We start from the raw sequence: 22,538 nt of genomic DNA, 5'->3' as shown, positions 1-22,538 counted from the left end.
ACTGTTGCTTTTATTGAGAAATTCACTCTCTACACTAATTTCATACCCCATATTAAAAGTTAAGCATTGAGCACATATGAAAGATATCAAAACAGTAATCCAAATAATAGTTGATAATGAATACTTACTATTTACTATTTCCTCTTGTTCTTTTAAAGAATACTTGCTACAGAAATATATTGTTTTTAAGACAATTGAAAAACAGCGGTTTTCTAACTATTCAAAACAAAAGTGAAAGTTTACAATTGCAAAAATATATACCTTACTGTAAAAGCAGCAGACAACAGTGTAACAATGTATCGCTCGGCCCAAATTTGCTACAGTGGCAATAAATTGATTGCGGAGGACTGGAAGGTGAATGTTCGTCTGCAGCACAGTCAACATAGCGGGTGATCTGTCAGATTTCGACTTGTTTAAAGATCTTTTGGGTAGTTTTGAGTTGTTTTCGCCGGAATTGAGTGAGGAAACTGCTGCTGCTGCTGCTGCTGCTGCTGCTGCTGCTGCTGAGATCCTCCAGAAATTGAAGAACTGATGAACATTTCTTTTGATGATTTGCCTGAAGTTACAAATAAAGATGAAAGTGAAAATGAAAGTTTAGATCTAGGTCAACAGCTTAATGAAAATAATGACATGCCAACAATTCATGAATATAAACAACAGGGCAGTAGGTTTAATGGTAAAAATATTAAAACAAGGAATAATGGAATATACATTTCAGAGTTTAAACAAGGCGCCTTTACGTAAATATCTTACCTGAATAGTGCTGTTAATCCGTTTCGAAATGATAAAAATATGAGGAGTCGGCAGCCATTACTGGTCTGATTTTTACTAACTTTAGCTCCACGTGTCTCCAAGTCGACGATGTATTCATACGCGTTGGAAGGCTGCATGCTACTTGGAATAATCGAGTGACGAATTGTGGTTCTTAGATGGCAAAATGAAAATGATCTTTTATTTTTTTATAGTTGTGTAATTTTTCCGGCACTTCATTCATTAATGAAACGCAAAAAATAATGTTCAAATCTTAAATTAAAACACATTTTTTTTTATTCTTAACATAATATTAGTTATAAGAAGCATCGTGTCTCAGTTCGATGTGTATGAAGAACCCATGTTTAAAATGCCTAATTATATTTCTATTATATACACATTGCATGTAATATTCTAGTTATTTGGCTAGTAATTTTATGTTTTAAATTATTCTGTCATATTGTTGTACATAAATAGTTTATATCTTTGGAACGTTATATTTCCCATTTTGTATACATTTCCTGGAATAATAAGAATGCTTGAATGTTGAAGTAATTTTAATTAAGTACATTTTACGATGGAATATTTGACAGACTTTCTAGAAATTTCGTTTGCATTTTTCCAGAAAAGACTTTTGACGATGTCAATATTTCGTTGTTGTTTTTTTTAAATGTTCCAGCCTGTTTAACAAAACATTTATTTCAGTTTCTTGATGGAATTGTATCAAATAAGAAATATATGCATTAAAACGTTGATCAATATGGACTTAACCTCATTTAAAAAATAGATTGTTAATTGGATAGTGACAAACATGTTGGCACCTAAAATATTACTAATTATGTTCATATCAATTTAATTTAATACTTTATATCCTATGTATAAGAGGTTCTATGAAGAAACATAATTTAAATGTAGGCGCTTGTTGAGCCAAACTCTTTGCTGAGCTGTATAACAACATCAACATGTATGAAAGGACATTATTGATATGCTTGCTTAAAACAGAACCTTAAACATATATGAAATGTGTGTGTTGCTCCTTCAAAACATTGTTTGAACTGAGAAAATCACTTAATCATTTGTGAATGTCGATATATGACGTTAACCGTTACAATATTAGAACGTCTTGTGGCTATTTTGTGTTGACAATCGTAATGCATCATATCAAAGACAAATACCACCTTCTTTTTCCTTTTGTCTGTATCATTTCCTTGAAGTTTACATTACAACAAGCTCAACTTCACCGGTCATCGCACCATTAGCTAAACAAAGATCTGTACAATTTACTAATGATTAATAATTATCTTTCTCAGCAAAAAAATACGTCAGTGTTCTACACTTCTAAGTGTTATATTGATTTGTCTCTTTATCCAAAGATTTATGAACATCTAAGGCGGATCACATTACTGATCAAAGCCCTGAAAGTACTGATGAACGGTGCAAATCAAGTAAATCAAAAGGTCCCCTGTCAATGTAAATTTTGATATTTGTTTGAAAAACTGTACACATGGTCAACTTTTATTCCAGTTTCTACAATAGAAAAGTAAGTCTAAATGTCTCAATCGAGGTCATCCAAGAACAACATTTATATTTACATTCAACACTGTACATATGGTTCAAGTTTAATTACTGCACCTTCAAAAATAAGAAAATAGGTCAAAAGGTAATTTTAAATGTCGTCCAAGGACAACATTGTTTGTTGTTTTCAAAACATGGTCCAGATTTCGAAAAAAATGCAATAATTTCATTTCTTTGAACAATTATGAAAGGGCACCACCCAAGGAATATGTCTTTGCAGTTTTATCAAATCGGTTAATGAGATGTTAAAATCATTAAACTTGACACGACCTGCCAATCAAACTATCTGTTCGATACCCGACTGACCATTCAGTATCAATATAAGGCAGGGCTTATCAGTTGCTACCCGCCATGACCTTTGACAATATGCACTTATCAACAGTAGTGTTACACACTGTTCTACATTTGAATGCCCTAGTATGCGAAATTACATGATGCACTATCCTTTACTACTGGTAATTATAAGAAAGTTACACTTACCTTTGTCTAGTCAAAGATAGAGACATTATATATTTTAAATCTTGGCTTAGCGATGTCCTGATATTACAGACGGGCTAGCACCGTGTCCATCATGCCAAGATCATTAATAGTAAATTTACTTTTTTGGGGAATTTAATACTTGATAACATCTAGTTGTCTAAAATTTTATGATTTGTTTTGGCAACAAGCTGGTTACATCGGTGGGACAGGTTATTTACATAGACGGGACTGGTTATCTACATAGATGGTGTTGGTTATTTACATCGTGTGAGGTGGTTATTTACATCGATGGGACTGGTTATTTACATCGATGGTGCTGGTTATTTACATCATCGATGGTTTTGGTTATTTACATCAATGGTGCTGGTTATTGACATCATCGATGGTGTTGGTTATTTACATCGATGGTGCTGGTTATTTACATCATCGATGGTGTTGGTTATTAAAATCGGTGGGATTGGTTATTTACATCGGTGGGATTGGTTATTTACATCGGCATATGGTGCTGGTTATTAACATCGATGGTGCTGGTTATTTACATCGGTGGGATTGGTTATTTACATCGATATATGGTGCTGGTTATTTACAACGATGGTGCTGGTTATTTACATCGATGGTGTTGGTTATTTACATCGATATATGGTGCTGGTTATTTACAACGATGGTCCTGGTTATTTATATCGATGGTGTTGGTTATTTACATCGATATATGGTGCTGGTTATTTACATCGATGGTGCTGGTTATTTACATCGGTGGGATTGGTTATTTACATCGATATATGGTGCTGGTTATTTACATCGGTGGGATTGGTTATTTACATCGATATATGGTGCTGGTTCTTTACATCGGTGGGACTGGTTATGTACATCGATATATGGTGCTGGTTATTAACATCGATATGACTGGTTATGTACATCATCGATAGGACTGGGTATTTACATCGATGGTGCTGATTATTTACATATATGGAACTGTTTATTTACATCGATGGGACTGGCTATTTACATCGATGTAAATGGTTATTTACATCGATGGGACTGGTTATTTACATCGAGTGTGCTGGTTATTTACATCGAAAGTGCTGGTTATTTACATCGAGTGTTCTGGTTATTTACATCGATGGTACTGGGTATTTACATCGATGTGATTGGTTATTTACATCGATGGGACTGGTTATTAACATCGATGGGAATGGTTATTTAAATCGATGTGAATGGTTATTTACATCGATGGTGCTGGTTATTTACATCGATGGGACTGATTGATGGTGCTGGTTATTTACATCAATGATGCTGGTTATTTACATCGATGATGCTGGTTATTTACATCGATGGTGTTAGTTATTTTAATCACTGGTGCTGGTTATTTATATCGAGTGTGCTGGTTATCTACATCTATGGGACTGGTTATTTATATCGAGTGTGCTGGTTATCTACATCGAGTGTGCTGGTTATCTACATCTATGGGACTGGTTATTTACATCAATGGTACTTATCGATTTAACTGGATATTTATATTGTTGATACCGGTTACTTATATCGAAAGTCCTGGTTATTTATATCGTTATATCGATGTTACTGTTTTTTTATATCGATGAAACTGTTTATTAGGAACTAAAACATTTCAAACAACATATTTAAATCATTACAAAGATTAAGTTTACTAATGACAATGCTATAAGAATATCACTTTGAATACTTTTTTGTTAATTTTCCCATCAAATAAAGTCACACGACTAATATTGGCTAAACATAATTGGTCCATTTATTTTTGTCTCTGAGTCAACAACCTATTTATTAGAAGTTATAAAGTTAATCATGATGTTCTAATTAACAAAGCCGTTCGATGATTTGCATCGATGTTTTCTTGAATATTACTGATCAACCATTTCAATGCCAACCATTAGAGAGAAGATATACAATAATAGTTAGCTAGACCGTGTTCTGTGTAATAATACCATGGAAACTACATGGACAATCCAAGTAGCCTAAAGTCCAAAAAATAAAACCCTAACGACAATGAACGGAGACTTAGACGTATAAACACCACAGGAACATATACCAACACAGCAAACATACCACACACGCATCAAAAATAACACTCCCGAAATATGATGGGATCACCGCTTTTCAACGGCCGGTACAGAACAGATCAGAACGATTATTAAACAAAGTCAAACATTGCACGCATGAAAAAACATAATATTTTTTCAAAACATTATTGAAATACATGTTATACAATATCGTGAAGACTAAAGACAATATTAAGTGTTAATCATTTATGCATTTAAGTCTCTTATCTTAGAAGCTTTGGTACAGAATACAGCTAATCTTATTAACAAGGTTTATTATCAGAAAAAAGAAATGATCTGAACTTTATAAGACTCGGATTTCTAACATAATATCTATAAATATCAGTCTGTCGATTACCATTATACGTTTAACAGTCTAACAAAAGGTTTGCTTACATATTTCTATATTTTCTATTAAAACAATTTTAATAAACAGACTGAATGTTTCCTTATACAGATACAAGACTGATTCTGTTTCCATGGAAGCACGCCAACCTGTTACAATACATGTTGTAATTTATCTATGAGCATGGGAACAGTTGCACGAATATTAAAGGCTCTGAAAACAATCATACTTCCACAACCCCGTATGATTAAAGGATAGTTTTTATTTTCGATGCCAAGTTGAGGCTTCATGGGTATTTATTATGATCCCCGTATTACTCATAGATAGTTGCCCAACTTCATAAAACGAATGTTTTGCACATTATATAACGGAATTCTGCCGAGCAATCCATAAAATGACAAGAAATTCCTTAAAGCAAATGATTCACACAAATTTAGCGTATTACCAATAGAGATTTAAGAGAATTCATATGGCGCAATGCCTAACCCGCCACTTGAAAATACAACACCAAAAAAACAAACAAAAAAAACAAAAAAGAAACAATGCCAATGTCACCAACTTGATCATTATACTACGACGTTTTTGTTCAAGATTCACACACAACTTAAGGATTGTGCGTTTTTCGAAGTTGACGTCCTGACGTGACAATGTCCTTTTCGGTGATGTCTTCATTTACATCCAAGCTATATCTTGCTTATAACGTCCATTCAACTCAAACAACAACTCGAAATGATTTAGGTTGGATGATGACATCATGTATTGATTTTGAATTTCTTCGCAAAAAATGTACTCGTTTGTAATCAAACATTTACATCAAAGTATGTCTCAGAAGTTTGAGCTGCGACGCTTAAGATTTACTATATTGCTATGGAATTTTTTTCTCTCGATTTATAAAAAAATATAAACATATTTATTAATATCAATAAAATGTGAAACATATTCAAAAGAACATGTGATAATGTATAAATATATCTATAGTCTAGTTTCCCAGGTCATATATAAAGTTACCATTTGCTGACGGACTTATCGATCAACCCTCGTTAAGTTCATTTTTCACTTCTACTTAAACGTCCACCTGTTCTAAAACCAATTAAAGATTCTTGTAAGCCTTCCAACAGCTGCGTCATCTGCAAACAGCAATAAATATACTGAGAAATCATAAATGGTCAAACCTTCATTCAGTCCTTGTTATCATTTAAATTCAATATCATAGAGGAAGAGAGAGAAGCGATTCGGGGAGGCTTTTTTCTCTTGAAACAATCAATATCACTGTCAATGGAATCTGGACTCCAATATTCACCTCGCTATACATCGACCTCAACACATACAAAACTTTCCATCAATACCAAGTTAATATACTTACACGCGAGAGGCCCCCTATCAATGCAATCATAGGCCTTACTGAAGTCAACAAACCAGCAATACAAGTGTTTTCTTCTTTCCTAATTGCCTTAGTTTAATCAATCGTACTGTAAACAATTTCAAAACCAAATTGAGCACTATTTAAGATGCACTCTTACTCCCAAACAAGATTCACCACAATTAATAATAATGTTTTAATATTTCAAAAATGATGAATACATGTCGAAAACAATAGTTCCTTTGAAGAATACCAAGTTTAATTGAAAAGAATTGAGCATAAAACACGATATTTCTACTTTATGAGACTATAGTTGACCACAGTAAATCTTTTAGCATTCACCAATCATTTAATATTTCTGCGCCTCCGGCTATTAAATACACGGTTATAATCTTGTTAACAGTAATTAATATTTTCCATAAATGCATTATTTAGTAAGTACTTTAAGGTTTATCAGTTAAAATTGATGTTTGGTATACATGTGTATGTATTGATTTTGAATAAGTGTGTCACTTTAAGTTTAACAGTAAAATAATTTTGCAAAACAACTGAAGAGTGTAATACCGCGCTATTTATGAGGAACAGCAGCCATCTTCCCCTTTATCACCCTTATGCCCATGATCTGAGAAATAATTGGGTAGTAACTACATAATTCAAAACGTATCCTTATTGTATGGATTAATTATAATAGGCATTTATGCCAAGTTCGCACATATTTGTGGACCAATGACAATAGAGGATTTAATCTATTTCCTGCGGCTCCTTACTATGTAGAGCAGATTTGACGGTGACAATTATATTCGTACATAGTAGTTTGTCGAACTACATTATTTGGTAAAGTCGTCTATTTGTCATAGATCGCTCTGCCCTCTGCTCATGCGCGAATCAGTTTATTTTGGCGATCTACAGAAAATCGAGCGAGCGCAGCGAGGCCGCAAGCTGAGAAAGATCGCGCCATTTTCGGTAGATCGCCAAAATGAACTCTAACATATACGTAGGCGTCTTTTTGCGCACGTCATACAATAGATATATAGAGAACCAGCAGAGCAGTTGGATGTGAGATCATGTCAGATTCAATGCTTGGGGGTATCAGCCAGAAACATTAGAACCATTGTCCTACTCACGCTTTTTTATGTAAAGTTTGTCCACCTTGATGAACACGTCATTCCCCCCTTCACGTTCCTTAGGCAGGAATAGATTTGCGGTGAATTTTCATGAAATCCCTTGGGATTTGCTCGGAGACGCCGATGGAGCCGTCGTTCACCTTGCGGGCTGCCTGACCCACCCGCTCGCAATCCAGATCACGAGTCTTCTGGGGGCTTTAACTAGTGTGTGTGTGTGACCATAACTTCACAATCGAAATATAAAACCTTACCAGAGTCAACTGGATGACAATGTAGAATAGAAGTAAAACACACCATCGTAGGAACCCCACGGGATCAGACTTGTATCCGATATTGTGTTTACGTGTGCTTTATTGTCTTATTGTTGGCAGATTCGAACGGCATAAACTGAGAAGCACTTCCTGAGAGTAACAAAGACGTTTTTGCTGGAAGTGTAACTTGTGTAAGAATCAAATCCACCCTCGGGGTTGGTTACCAGACGTCTACTGTAGATACTAGCGGATCGGAAGACAATGTTGCCCAGGTCCGGCGAGAACGATGTTTTAGTTTTACGGCGATCACTGAAAGACAACTGGTGTACACGTTTGACATGATATTTGTTCAAACTAAATATTCCTAAGTATCATATACACGCAGAAGAATCAAATGAGTCGCATTGTGCGCACCGAAAATATCACAACGGGGGAAAACCCCGCTGCAAACACATGTTTCTAAAAGATGTTTATGAAATGATAAATAAAAACACATCTATTGTTAGGTACATTTTTCTCATTTTACGATATATCTGCGTCCTTACATGAACGCGCTACACCATGTGATGAACGCCTGTTACACATACGATACATCTGCGTCCTTACATGAACGCGCTACACCATGCAATGAACGCCTGTTACACACACGATATATCTGCGTCCTTACATGAACGCGCTACACCATGTGGACGCCTGTTACACATTCGATACATCTGCGTCCTTACATGAACGCGCTACACCATGTGGACGCCTGTTACACACACGATATATCTGCGTCCTTACATGAACGCGCTACACCATGTGGACGCCTGTTACACACACGATATATCTGCGTCCTTACATGAACGCGCTACACCATGTGGACGCCTGTTACACACACGATACATTTGCGTCCTTACATGAACGCGCTACACCATGTGATGAACGCCTGTTACACACACGATATATCTGCGTCCTTACATGAACGCGCTACACCATGTGATGAACGCCTGTTACACACACGATACATCTGCGTCCTTACATGAACGCGCTACACCATGTGGACGCCTGTTACACATACGATATATCTGCTGCCTTATATGAACGCACTACACCATGTGGACGCCTGTTACACATACGATACATCTGCGTCCTTACATGAACGCGCTACACCATGTGGACGCCTGTTACACATCGATACATCTGCGTCCTTACATAAACGCACTAAACCATGTGGACGCCTGTTACACACACGATACATCTACGTCCTTACATAAACGCACTACACCATGTGGACGCCTGTTACACATCGATACATCTGCGTCCTTACATAAACGCACTACACCATGTGGACGCCTGTTACACACACGATACATCTGCGTCCTAACATGAACGCTCTACACCATGTGGATGCATGTTACACACACGATACATCTGCGTCCTTACATGAATGTTCTACACCATGTGGACGCCTGTTACACATACGATATATCTGCTGCCTTATATGAACGCACTACACCATGTGGACGCCTGTTACACATACGATATATCTGCTGCCTTATATGAACGCACTACACCATGTGGACGCCTGTTACACATACGATACATCTGCTGCCTTTCATGAACGCGCTACACCATGTGGACGCCTGTTACACACACGATACATCTGCGTCCTTACATGAACGCGCTACACCATGTGATGAACGCCTGTTACACATACGATATATCTGCGTCCTTACATGAACGCGCTACACCATGTGGACGCCTGTTACACACACGATACATCTGCGTCCTTACATGAACGCGCTACACCATGTGATGAACGCCTGTTACACACACGATATATCTGCGTCCTTACATGAACGCGCTACACCATGTGATGAACGCCTGTTACACACACGATATATCTGCGTCCTTACATGAACCCGCTACACCATGTGATGAACGCCTGTTACACACACGATATATCTGCGTCCTTACATGAACGCGCTACACCATGTGATGAACGCCTGTTACACACACGATATATCTGCGTCCTTACATGAACGCACTACACCATGTGATGAACGCCTGTTACACACACGATACATCTGCGTCCTTACTTGAACGCGCTACACCATGTGATGAACGCCTGTTACACACACGATATATCTGCGTCCTTACATGAACGCGCTACACCATGTGATGAACGCCTGTTACACACACGATACATCTGCGTCCTTACATGAACGCGCTACACCATGTGATGAACGCCTGTTACACCACGATATATCTGCGTCCTTACATGAACGCGCTACACCATGTGATGAACGCCTGTTACACATACGATATATCTGCGTCCTTACATGAACGCTCTACACCATGTGATGAACGCCTGTTGCACATACGATATATCTGCTGCCTTATATGAACGCGCTACACCATGTGGACGCCTGTTACATATACGATACATCTGCGTCCTTACATGAACGCGTTACAGCATGTGGACGCCTGTTACACATGCGATATATCTGCGTCCTTACATGAACGCGCTACACCATGTGGACGCCTGTTACACATGCGATATATCTGCGTTCTTACATGAACGCTCTATACCATGTGGACGCCTGTTACACACACGATACATCTGCGTCCTTACATGAACGCTTTACACCATGTGAACGCCTGTCAAACATACGATATATCTGCGTCCTTACATGAACGCGCTACACCATGTGAACGCCTGTCAAACATACGATATATCTGCGTCCTTACATGAACGCGCTACACCATGTGGACGCCTGTTACACATACGATACATCTGCTACCTTATATGAACGCTCTACACCATGTGGACGCCTGTTACACATACGATATATCTGCTACCTTATATGAACGCTTTACACCATGTGGACGCCTGTTACACATACGATATATCTGCTACATTATATGAACGCTCTACACCATGTGGACGCCTGTTACACATACGATATATCTGCTACATTATATGAACGCTCTACACCATGTGGACGCCTGTTACACATACGATATATCTGCTACCTTATATGAACGCTTTACACCATGTGGACGCCTGTTACACATACGATATATCTGCTACATTATATGAACGCTCTACACCATGTGGACGCCTGTTACACATGCGATACATCTGCGTCCTTACATGAACGCTTTACACCATGTGAACGCCTGTTACACACACGATATATCTGCGTCCTTATATGAACGCACTACACCATGTGGACGCCTGTTACACACACGATACATCTGCGTCCTTACATGAACGCACTACACCATGTGAACGCCTGTTACACATACGATATATCTGCTGCCTTATGTGAACGCGCTACACCATGTGGACGCCTGTTACACATACGATATATCTGCGTCCTTACATGAACGCTTTACGCCATGTGGACGCCTGTTACACATGCGATACATCTGCGTCCTAACATGAACGCGCTACACCATGTGGACGCCTGTTACACACACGATACATCTGCGTCCTTACATGAACGCTTAACACCATGTGATCGCGCTACATTATGCGAACGCGCTACACCATGTGAACGCCTGTTACACATACGATATATCTGCGTCCTTACATGAACGCTTTACACCATGTGAACGCGCTACATTATGTGAACGCGCTACACCATGTGGACGCCTGTTACACATACGATATATCTGCTACCTTATATGAACGCTCTACACCATGTGGACGCCTGTTACACATACGATATATCTGCTACCTTATATGAACGCGCTACACCATGTGGACGCCTGTTACACATACGATATATCTGCTACATTATATGAACGCTCTACACCATGTGTACGCCTGTTACACATACGATATATCTGCTATTTTATATGAACGCTCTTCACCATGTGGACGCCTGTTACACATGCGATACATCTGCGTCCTTACATGAGCGCTTTACATCATGTGAACGCCTGTTACACACACGATATATCTGCGTCCTTACATGAACGCACTACACCATGTGGACGCCTGTTACACACACGATACATCTACGTCCTTACATGAACGCGCTACACCATGTGGACGCCTGTTACACACACGATATATCTGCTGCCTTATGTGAACGCTCTACACCATGTGGACGCCTGTTACACATACGATATATCTGCGTCCTTACATGAGCGCTTTACATCATGTGAACGCCTGTTACACACACGATATATCTGCGTCCTTACATGAACGCACTACACCATGTGGACGCCTGTTACACACACGATACATCTACGTCCTTACATGAACGCGCTACACCATGTGAACGCCTGTTACACATACGATATATCTGCTGCCTTATGTGAACGCGCTACACCATGTGGACGCCTGTTACATATACGATATATCTGCTTCCTTATATGAACGCGCTACACCATGTGGACGCCTGTTACACATACGATATATCTGCTTCCTTACATGAACGCTCTACGCCATGTGGACGCCTGTTACACATGCGATACATCTGCGTCCTAACATGAACGCGCTACATCATGTGGACGCCTGTTACACACACGATATATCTGCGTCCTTACATGAACGCGCTACACCATGTGGACGCCTGTTACACACACGATACATCTGCGTCCTTACATGAACGCTTTACACTATGTGAACGCGCTACATTATGCGAACGCGCTACACCATGTGAACGCCTGTTACACATACGATATATCTGCGTCCTTACATGAACGCTTTACACCATGTGAACGCGCTACATTATGTGAACGCGCTTCACCATGTGGACGCCTGTTACACATACGATATATCTGCTACCTTATATGAACGCTCTACACCATGTGGACGCCTGTTACACATACGATATATCTGCTACCTTATATGAACGCTCTACGCCATGTGGATGCCTGTTACACATACAATGTATCTGCTACCTTATATGAACGCTTTACACCATGTGTACGCCTGTTACACATACGATATATCTGCTACCTTATATGAACGCTCTACACCATGTGGACGCCTGTTACACATACGATATATCTGCTACCTTATATGAACGCTCTACGCCATGTGGATGCCTGTTACACATACAATGTATCTGCTACCTTATATGAACGCTCTACACCATGTGGACGCCTGTTACACATACGATATATCTGCTACCTTATATGAACGCTCTACACCATGTGGACGCCTGTTACACATACGATATATCTGCTACATTATATGAACTCTCTACACCATGTGAACGCGCTACATTATGTGAACGCATGATACACATACGACATATATGCTATCTTATATGAACGCACTACATCATGTAAACGCGCTACATCATGTGAACGCATGATACACATACGACATATATGCTACCTTATATGAACGCACGATACACATACGACATATATGCTATCTTATATGAACGCATGATACACATACGACATATCATGCACGATACACTTACGACATATACGCTACTTTATATGAACGTGCAACATCACGAGAACGCGCTACATCATGTGAACGCAACGCAAGATAGCAGATGAGCACATAATATAACGTTTTCATATAAGAAAGCAGTTGTTATTGATGTATCTTACAGGCGTTCCCATCATATAGCACTTTCATTTAAGGTAGCACCGTAGCAGATGTCTCTGGTGTCTAGCAGTGCGTTTATGGTGTATATTAATTAGTTGTATACAAATGTGCTGCGTTCCAAAACCACAAAGACTTGTCCTCCCATTGTCACCTTTATGACGGTGTCCTGCCGATCGTCGCAACCGGATGTGTTTACCTCTCCGAGTATGCAACCATTGGTGTAAGTTAATTTACGTTCCTAGTTCTAAAAATTATATGTTTCGGCTTAGCGTATTTGCATGAAGATAACACTTGAATTATAACTGAGCTTTATTGTAGTATTGTTTAGATTATGATAACTTTTAACCAAAAGTTCATCATCCGATATATATCCAAGTATGACACATTTTGTTACACTACATTCATATATAGAAAGTAATGCCTTAGTCTATATATATATGATGTTGCTGATATACTTTATATATATATATATATATATGATGTTGCTGATATACTTTATATATATATATATATATATGATGTTGCTGATATACTTTATGACCTTACTAATTGTGTTGTTCTATATTTTATAAATCGTATTGGTATGTTACGTGTGGTATTGACATCTTAACAGAAATAAACAATAGTTTTTATCTATCTGGGCTAAACAGGAAATAGCAGAATCTTTCATCAGAAAAATAAACATTAAAACCATTTGTTTCGCAAGACATCGTGATAAAATAAAACATCAATTGAACTGTCCTCCAGAAATGACTCTATAACACACAAAATGAAAGGCGTATATTTCCCAGTCGGTATCCTGTGTCGTTTTCCAGCTTTGTCTGTGTATTTTTAGGGATGGCAACGAGTAGTGAATTTGGTACTCGAGTACTCGGACAATCGTCCGATAGAGTACCCGAGTACTCGATTACTCGGATAAATTGAATTGATTTTCGGAAGGTTACTCCCAGAATTCATCCCAATCAAACAAGGCAGTTCTAGGTTGAAATCAGGGGATGTTATCAGACAGGGAACATGTAAGTGAAAATGTTCAACTTAGTTAAAAAGATAATAATTCTAAGTTGAGTTCAAGAAGATAACAACACTGTTACACCAAAACAATACAAAAGATTACAAAGGTTCCGGTAATAACTGCATATGAATGATATTGATGAACAATTGAATATAAATAAGAAAAAATGTACCTTACAATTTCAATTTTATCAATTCATAACTTTATAAGCAAGCCGATTCTAGACCGATAATCAATATCTGAAATTGCATTTTCATCATAATCGTCATAACGTTTCATTTCCCGAATAAGACCAGCCTATAACTGCCAATGAAATACATTTCGCTATTAAATCATTGAAGCTTAATAAATAATCGGGGAGTGACATTTTGATAAATGAATACCTTGAATATCTTGTTAGCCAAAATTTCCACAACTGTACTTATTAATCGCATCGATACATTTGTTTATGATCATAACATAATTCCAGACGCTCAGTTCGGATTTCGGGAAGGGCGATCTAACGCAGATGCTATTTTTATTCCTACGTTATTAGTGCAAAAAATATCTGATTGACAATAAAGGACTGTTGTTTATGTTGATTTGATGAAACTTTTGGTTTTGCTTCTTTATTTCGAAATGCTTAATGAACTGGAAACTGTATAAATGCGGTATCCAAGGAAAACTACTTAGAAAAGTACAAGATATATAACAACAAGTTAAATCTTCTGTTAAATCATGTTTGACATATTCTCATTACTTCGACTCTGCCATATGCTACCGCCAAGTGGAAGTTATGTCCTGTTTTTTTTTCTCTTTGTTGAAGACTGAATTATTTATACAAAATGGTGTATAATGTTTTGCTTCTTTTTTAAAAATGCTAAATGAACTTGAAACTGTATTAATGCGGTATCCAATAAAAACTACTTAGAATAGTACAAGTTATGTATCAACAAGTTAAATCTTTCCAAAGATTCTATGTCAACTATTTAGTTCCTTTGTAGCTCATGTTCATAGTTATGCTTCATGCTTCGGAAATATGGGGTTATACAAAGTCTTAAGAAATTGAAAGAATTCATTTGTTTACGTCTTTTAAATGTAAAATACATTTGCAGCAAGGGTTTACGGAGCTTGGATGATAGCCTCTTTATGTTCTTATATTTGTTGAATTATACAATATTGACAAATGGTTGTAAAACGTGATGATTTTGATTTGTTCATCCTCACCTTATTTGGATATGGCCATGAAATTTTGTATTCGAATTGACTTATTATTGTTTTATCTGTGTTTTCACCATCTGTCGAATTATTATATATGTATGTGATTAAGAAGATGATGATGTGATGTAATTTGTGAATATCTTACTAAATTATATGTTCTGTACTGTTCATGATCAACTTATCTAGCTGATTTAGTCAAAACTTGGTTTATTGCGTTGACCAATTCTGCTTTGTCAATTATTGAGCACTATTTGCTCTAACACTCTGTGACTTTTTGCTGACCGAGGGGTCATAAATTACGGTTATAACAATAACAGCCGGGCATTTGGCAGCTGTAGAAGGACATTATCGGTTTATCTAATGAAAGAATCTGCTGCAGAACTTGGAAATGGTCATCTTACACTGAACACAAAATATATCACATATCTTTTATTTACTGGCATCATTTACAATTTTTTCACATAAATACATATAGCCACATCAATAATAAGCGCTTGCACGACTTAATTTGCGGCCATATTTATATTCCATTTAATTATTCTAATAACTAGACATAATATGTTTTATGTTATTTGATTCTAATAGCCAAATTGTAAACTTCAAAGTTTAACAACGACGGTTTTACAAAATAGTATTTCTTTATACATTTTAAACAATAAATAACCAAAAATTGCATGGAAAATGAAAATTTATCACAAAATATAATATGCAGAACGCAGCTCCGGAAAGCAGATATAAGCGCAAATTGGTACTGTAAATTAGGTCTTTGACCGCAGTTCTAACAGCGCTGGGGTTTATACGCCCTCGCGTGCATTTATTCGTCAAATGAAACAAATAAAATGTTTTGTCGATCTTCCAATAGAAGATTTCGATTAAGAGTTATAAAAGACTGCAGGCGTAGCGGCTTATATAACCATGCACACAGCATAAAACACGCACACGCAGTACAGATTTGTTTTCAGTTGTGCACCTTTGAAGTGCGAACATAAAACTTCAGATACACAGGCAAATCAATATAATTGGAGAAACAGTAGAACATCAACGTATATTTTTCATTCAATAAACACCATTATTAGTAATTAGCGCCTTGTAGAGAACATCATTATTTTTTGAAAGTACCGATAATTAGTGATGGTGTGCTTGCATGATTGTCAGTTCAAAGAAACCACAATTTATTGTAAGGGTTAACGTCATATTCCGGGTGATTAAGCATTTTTACAGTAAAAACTTGGTTAGAAGGACAATCTGAAGCCCGCCTACTTGTGGATACCTGCCCGCTCTGTTAGTGTAACACGCAATGTTTATGGGAATCTAAAAGTTTGTTAGACCCCCACATGTTTGTGGACCTAACCTGTGTGTAGGCACATGACTGATTGTTGGAACCTGTTAGTTTGTGGGACCCTGTCCGTTTGTGGGACCCTTCCTGTTTGTGTGACACCGCCTGGTCGTGGGACCCTTCCTGTTTGTGGGACCCTTCCTGTTTGTGGGAAACTGCTGTTCGTGGGACATTGCCTGTTTGTGGGAACCTTCCTGTTTGTGGGACCCTTTCTGCGGGTGGGACCCTTCCTGTTTGTGGGACCCTTCCTGTTTGTGGGACACTGTCTGTTCGTGGGACACTGCCTGTTTGTGGGACCCTTTCTGCGGGTGGGACCCTTCCTGTTTGTGGGACCCTTCCTGTTTGTGGAACACTGTCTGTTCGTGGGACACTGCCTGTTTGTGGGAACCATCCTGTTTGTGGGACTCTCCTGTGTGTGGGACCCTTCCTGTTTGTGGGACCCTTCCTGTTTGTGGGTCACTGCCTGTTTGTGGGACCCTGCCTGTTTGTGGGACCCTTCCTGTTTTGGGGACACTGCCTGTTTGTGGAACCCTGCCTGTTTATGGGACCCTTCCTGTTCGTGGGACCCTTCCTGTTTGTGGGTCACTGCCTGTTTGTGGGACCCTGCCTGTTCGTGGGACCCTGCCTGTTTGTGGGACCCTTCCTGTTTGCGGGACCCAGGCACTTTGTGGGACACTGCCTGTACATGGGACACTGTCTTTTAATGAGTCCTACCTACAGATATCTCAATATGCGATACCCAAATAGGTTAATGTTCGATGTAGTAAGATCACCTTTTATTTTGGTATCACTTTTGTAAAGAAAGCGAATATGTAAACAAAATGTTTTCAAACATTACACTGTTTTGGTCGGCGAGGGGAGGGTGTCGATATACTCATTTATAAGTTTATGTCCGATTTTAGTTGAGATGAAGAACACAGTTGCAATTTGCAACAAGTTCATCTCACCTATTGTTTCTTGTTATTAACTCCACACATTAGTTTTAAGGTTAAAGAGTACCAAACGTGTATACGTAGATAGATTATTTTATTCCTCCAAATATACATGCATATACTACACAGTAAGTTAAAGACTAGTGCATATTATATTATATTATATTATATTATATTATATTATATTATATTATATTATATTATATTATATTATATATTATATTATATTATATTATATTATATTATATTATATTATACAGTTAACAAAGTAAAAAACATGATTTTCTAAACACTACGGGAGTTTCAAACAAAATAAAGATTTTTAGGCAGAGCATGTATCAGTACAGACCGCAAACAAGTGAGTACATTGGTCAGAAACAGTCTTTGTCATAACTGATTTAAATGCTTCCAGATCACAATGGTCGTATATCGTATCCCAAAGAATAAGACGATCTTTTTCTTTCTTATGAAATAACAGAAGCAGGTGAACACACATATTATCAGTCAAAAATTGACATGATTTACATATCTGAACACATTAACGTGAAATAAACAGCCCCCAATAAGTCAACGAATTGGAATCGCGTAAGTAACGCTTTTAAACAAAAGGGTTAAAGGTTAAATTAATCCCCACCTAATGTAATGTCCTCGTGGGCGAGAGGTTAAGTTGTCAATTGTTGTTTTCTTAAAACTTAACTGGATTGGCCTATAGGTTTGCTCCAAACTAAAACCCGTTTTTCTTCTTTTATTGTATTTTTCTGCAATTTCGCCATCATAGAGTAAAATATTATGATATAAGGGCTCCCCGATGCATTACCGTGAAAAATGATTTGGTCCATAAACATTAGCGAGTCCCTTTGTCCGTATAGAAAGGTTAGTAAAACAATTCCCGGACTTAGGCCTGTGTTTCGTTATCTTCAGCTTGCCTGTCGGGGGTTTTGCTTCGTTCCTCTGGTGGTTTCTTAACACTCTCGCGCAATCTCTTGCACGGTAAGGTCTGAACAGAGTGAGCATAATTAAACTCATATTTGACCAAGCTTTTAAAAAACAATAAAGTAGTCTTTTAATAAAGCTTACTTTGTATTTTTTGACACTTTCATAAATATTTGGAAAGAAACTTCACTTTAACTAGTATTAAAATTGAAAGAACTGTTGAGAAAAAAACAACATGAACTTATTGCCAATTTGGACATTCCTACTGACAAAGAAGGTTGTTTAAAAAATGACTAAAATCATTAATTAAACGTTACATTGTGTTTTACCTCTGTTAAAGATAATACCTACCGCATAGAATGCATCCCTGAATTGTTTGTTTGTGGCCACATAGATTATTGGATTCCAGACAATCTGGGACTTGGCTGTGGCCCCCGGGATCTCTGTGAGCACCAGGGGGATGGAATCGGAGTATCCACACACTTGAATCAGGGAAACAATTGCGTACGGGGTCCACACAGCCCAGTATACCACTATAAAGAATACTGATTATTACTTTGTTGTTCAATGGATATCATCATAAATGTATACGACCCACAAATCTGTTTACTTTGAGTGCCTGGTGATTCCATATCATTTTAGTATCATTTTGCAATTTAAAACTTTTACCAAATATAACATAAAAAATGAGTTTATTTGACTTTCAAAAGTATGTTATTTACGTTAAATTATAGTGAGATAAAGCGGAAACATATAAAAAAAACCTTTATGTATAACGAACTGTGATGTTGATCATTTATTTACATACATGTATAAGTAATGAACAAGCAAATACCTTTCAAATGATACCAAAATTATAATTGGTCACGTTACAAGAACAACAACAACAACAACAAATACCTTTATTGCATAGACGATTAAAATATCGCAACAGCAATTCTTTGCTACAGCATAAATAGTCACGTGAGGGTATCAAAACAAACATACAGAAATGCAAAATAAAAAAGAGATCGATTGTTTGTTGGATAAGATTCTTTAAACGGGTTTCTGTAGAATGTTCTTCTACATGTTCGTTATAAGAAATACAGATATATTAATTTAAATGAATAATGGAAATAAATGTATTGCCACTGTCCTAAATAACGTAACATGTTTCGACATTTTTTATTGAAGTGCTTTAAATTTCATATTAGACCACTTGTACTTACAACACATGACAATGCAGCTTTTAACCAAGCGTCTCTCGACCATGATCTTAATGTACTTACAACACATGACAACGCAGCTTTTGACCAAGCGTCACTCGACCATGATCTTAATGTACTTACAACACATGACAACGCAGCTTTTGACCAAACGTCTCTCGACCATGATCTTATTGTACTTACAACACATGACAATGCAGCTTTTAACCAAGCGTCTCTCGACCATGATCTTTCTTCTTCTTACTCTGCTGTTGACGTTCCAAACAGTATTCCTATTGCGGATCTTAACCTAGGGAAAGTTTTTATACAAACTGTTAGCACACTTTCGTTTTAGACAAAGTTGTTATGATAAATGCATCGAAACAGGCGTTTTCAATAAGGCTGTATTTGGTGTATTTCCCGGGCATTTATAAATATAGTTTCCACAGTCTGTGTTCTGTGAAAATAAGGATATAAATAAACCAAAGCTCAATCAGGTGATACAGCTGACCTTTATCAGGAAATATTCATCGTTCTCGGAATGACGATATTTTCTTAAATTTCCTTTTGTATTTTTTTAACAACAAAAATAGGGTCGGCCGGTCCGAGTTACAAAACATATTAATGGCTCTCTTGTCTTAGACAACAAATGATACATTCAACACACTCTGAAAAAAAATCGGACTTTATATACAAATGATACATATTTCACCTTAAAACAGCAAAACAAAATTAAACAACTTTAAACAACATATTAAACTACCATCGTCAGCGATAATCCTAAATAAATTCTAATTACTTTACATACGGCCATGAATAGGTGATAGTAGCTGAAGATCATGACGCCGATAGGCCCGAAGTAGCAGAAGAAAAATATCACAACATTGTAGCTGGTGTTTCTTGCACTATGATCCTCCCAGCGTAGACCACAGAACACCCTCGATGCCTCGAGCCCGTAGCTGCTCCATCCAATGAGTGGCATAAGAGCCAAGAAAATGGCGAGCCCATAACAGACCGCCACGCAGGCCATCGCGACCTTTTTGGTGATTCTATGGGCAAGATGAGGCTTGGTGATTACAACATATCTGTCAACGCTCACAGCCATTAGAAGGTACATTTGCGACAGTCCTACGAAATAGACAACAAACGCCTGCCATTTGCATAGAAACTCCCCCATAAACCATTTTCCGTTTAAAGCACCAATAACCGGCAACGGAACACCAAGACAGGACATGCCGAAATCCCCAATAGCCACTGCCAAGATGAATATGTTTGTAGGCGAGAGAAGCTCTTTGTTCTTCCAGAATATAAACATAATTAACAAGTTCTCCATGAAGCCCGCAATTAACAGAAGCAGTAAGAACCCTCCGACTATCTGATGACCCCAGACTGGGTACTGAATGCGCTTCACTTCCAAAAACGTTAGTCCCTTGTATGGATTATCCGGTAAATCTGACTCATTGAAGGACATAATTATCATGTTCTGTTTTGGTTCAACAAAGAAAACATCAATGGTCGCCGAGAATGACAGCACATCAGCACAATATATACTCAGACGATGTCGTAATTGAACATTTTTCTTCTAAGGCCAGAGTTTTTTGTTGTAGATTTTTTCGGTACTCGGACTCTTTTCGAAAACAAATCCAATTTAAAAAAATCGGTAAAAAATTAATGTAGTTTTCATTGTATTATTGATATATTCCATGTATTTTCCCCATCGATGTTAAAATAAAGAAGGGCATCGTAAATTTGATCAAATCGTATATAAACTGACAGAATTTGACATATTTATATTTTTATATGCCTATCAATTTCCTTCTCCATATCCAACAGTGAAAATACGGTACGCCGTGTTGAAAAATCCGTATCACCATACCATCGTTTTCTGATTCCGTAATCATGCTAGTAAATATTCAGGAATATGGTTCTTCAAAGAAACATGAGGATAAACACTCAGCAGAGAAAACTTCCAATATAGCTGGACAACTAGTTGTTTGCCAATTTAAAGTTCATAAATTGTAGCATTATAATAAACATGAGCAGCTCACAAATACAACGAAGAATGCGGAATCGCGTCATCGATTGTAATAGCGCTTGATTGACGAGCTGCCCTCAATTCTGTACTGTATATCATGATCGTCAAAACATCCATTTTGTTAAAATGTCCGCGTTACCTCTACAGGATATGACGATTAGTGTATACTAGTAAAATAAGTACCGTTTATGTTTGTTATTTTATTTTGCTGTGACATTGAATAAATGTTTTCGTATTAGCATTTTGATCAGTTTCCTTAGATATACAACATTTTCTTCTTATTTTGTTCAATAAAGTGAATTCTGTAACGTCTGACTTCGTTTCGCTGGAGTAACCTCCCTTGACTTCAATACAAAAAGGACGAAACACATTCATGAAT

At 37.5% G+C, this 22,538-nt stretch overlaps 1 protein-coding gene across 1 annotated transcript; it reads right to left on the bottom strand.

The window, feature by feature from the left end:
- Positions 1 to 413: 413 nt before the first annotated feature.
- On the bottom strand, positions 414 to 21,595 carry LOC128202866 (rhodopsin-like). The gene is made up of 4 exons (XM_052904026.1): positions 20,929 to 21,595; positions 19,292 to 19,422; positions 17,091 to 17,754; positions 414 to 556 (listed from the first exon to the last, which is right to left on the bottom strand). Exons 1-4 carry the CDS (start codon positions 21,593 to 21,595, stop codon positions 414 to 416), a joined length of 1,605 nt encoding a protein of 534 aa, XP_052759986.1.
- Positions 21,596 to 22,538: the final 943 nt, after the last annotated feature.

This window comes from Mya arenaria, chromosome 9 (assembly GCF_026914265.1).
Source record: "Mya arenaria isolate MELC-2E11 chromosome 9, ASM2691426v1".
Classification (NCBI taxonomy): domain Eukaryota; kingdom Metazoa; phylum Mollusca; class Bivalvia; order Myida; family Myidae; genus Mya; species Mya arenaria.
Note: the sequence above shows the minus strand (reverse complement) of the source record. Positions and strands in the feature narration are given on the sequence as shown.

What these genes read in the sequence shown, in the direction of transcription:
- LOC128202866 (XM_052904026.1), bottom strand. Translation starts at nt 21,595, where the DNA reads ATGTCCTTCAATGAGTCAGATTTACCGGATAATCCATACAAGGGACTA. An exon ending in TCAGGGATGCATTCTATGCG is followed by an intron (nt 17,755 to 19,291) that starts GTAGGTATTATC and finishes TCCCATGTACAG; the next exon opens with GCAGTGTCCCACAAAGTGCC. An exon ending in AGTCATGTGCCTACACACAG is followed by an intron (nt 557 to 17,090) that starts GTTAGGTCCACA and finishes TTGTAACTTCAG; the next exon opens with GCAAATCATCAAAAGAAATG.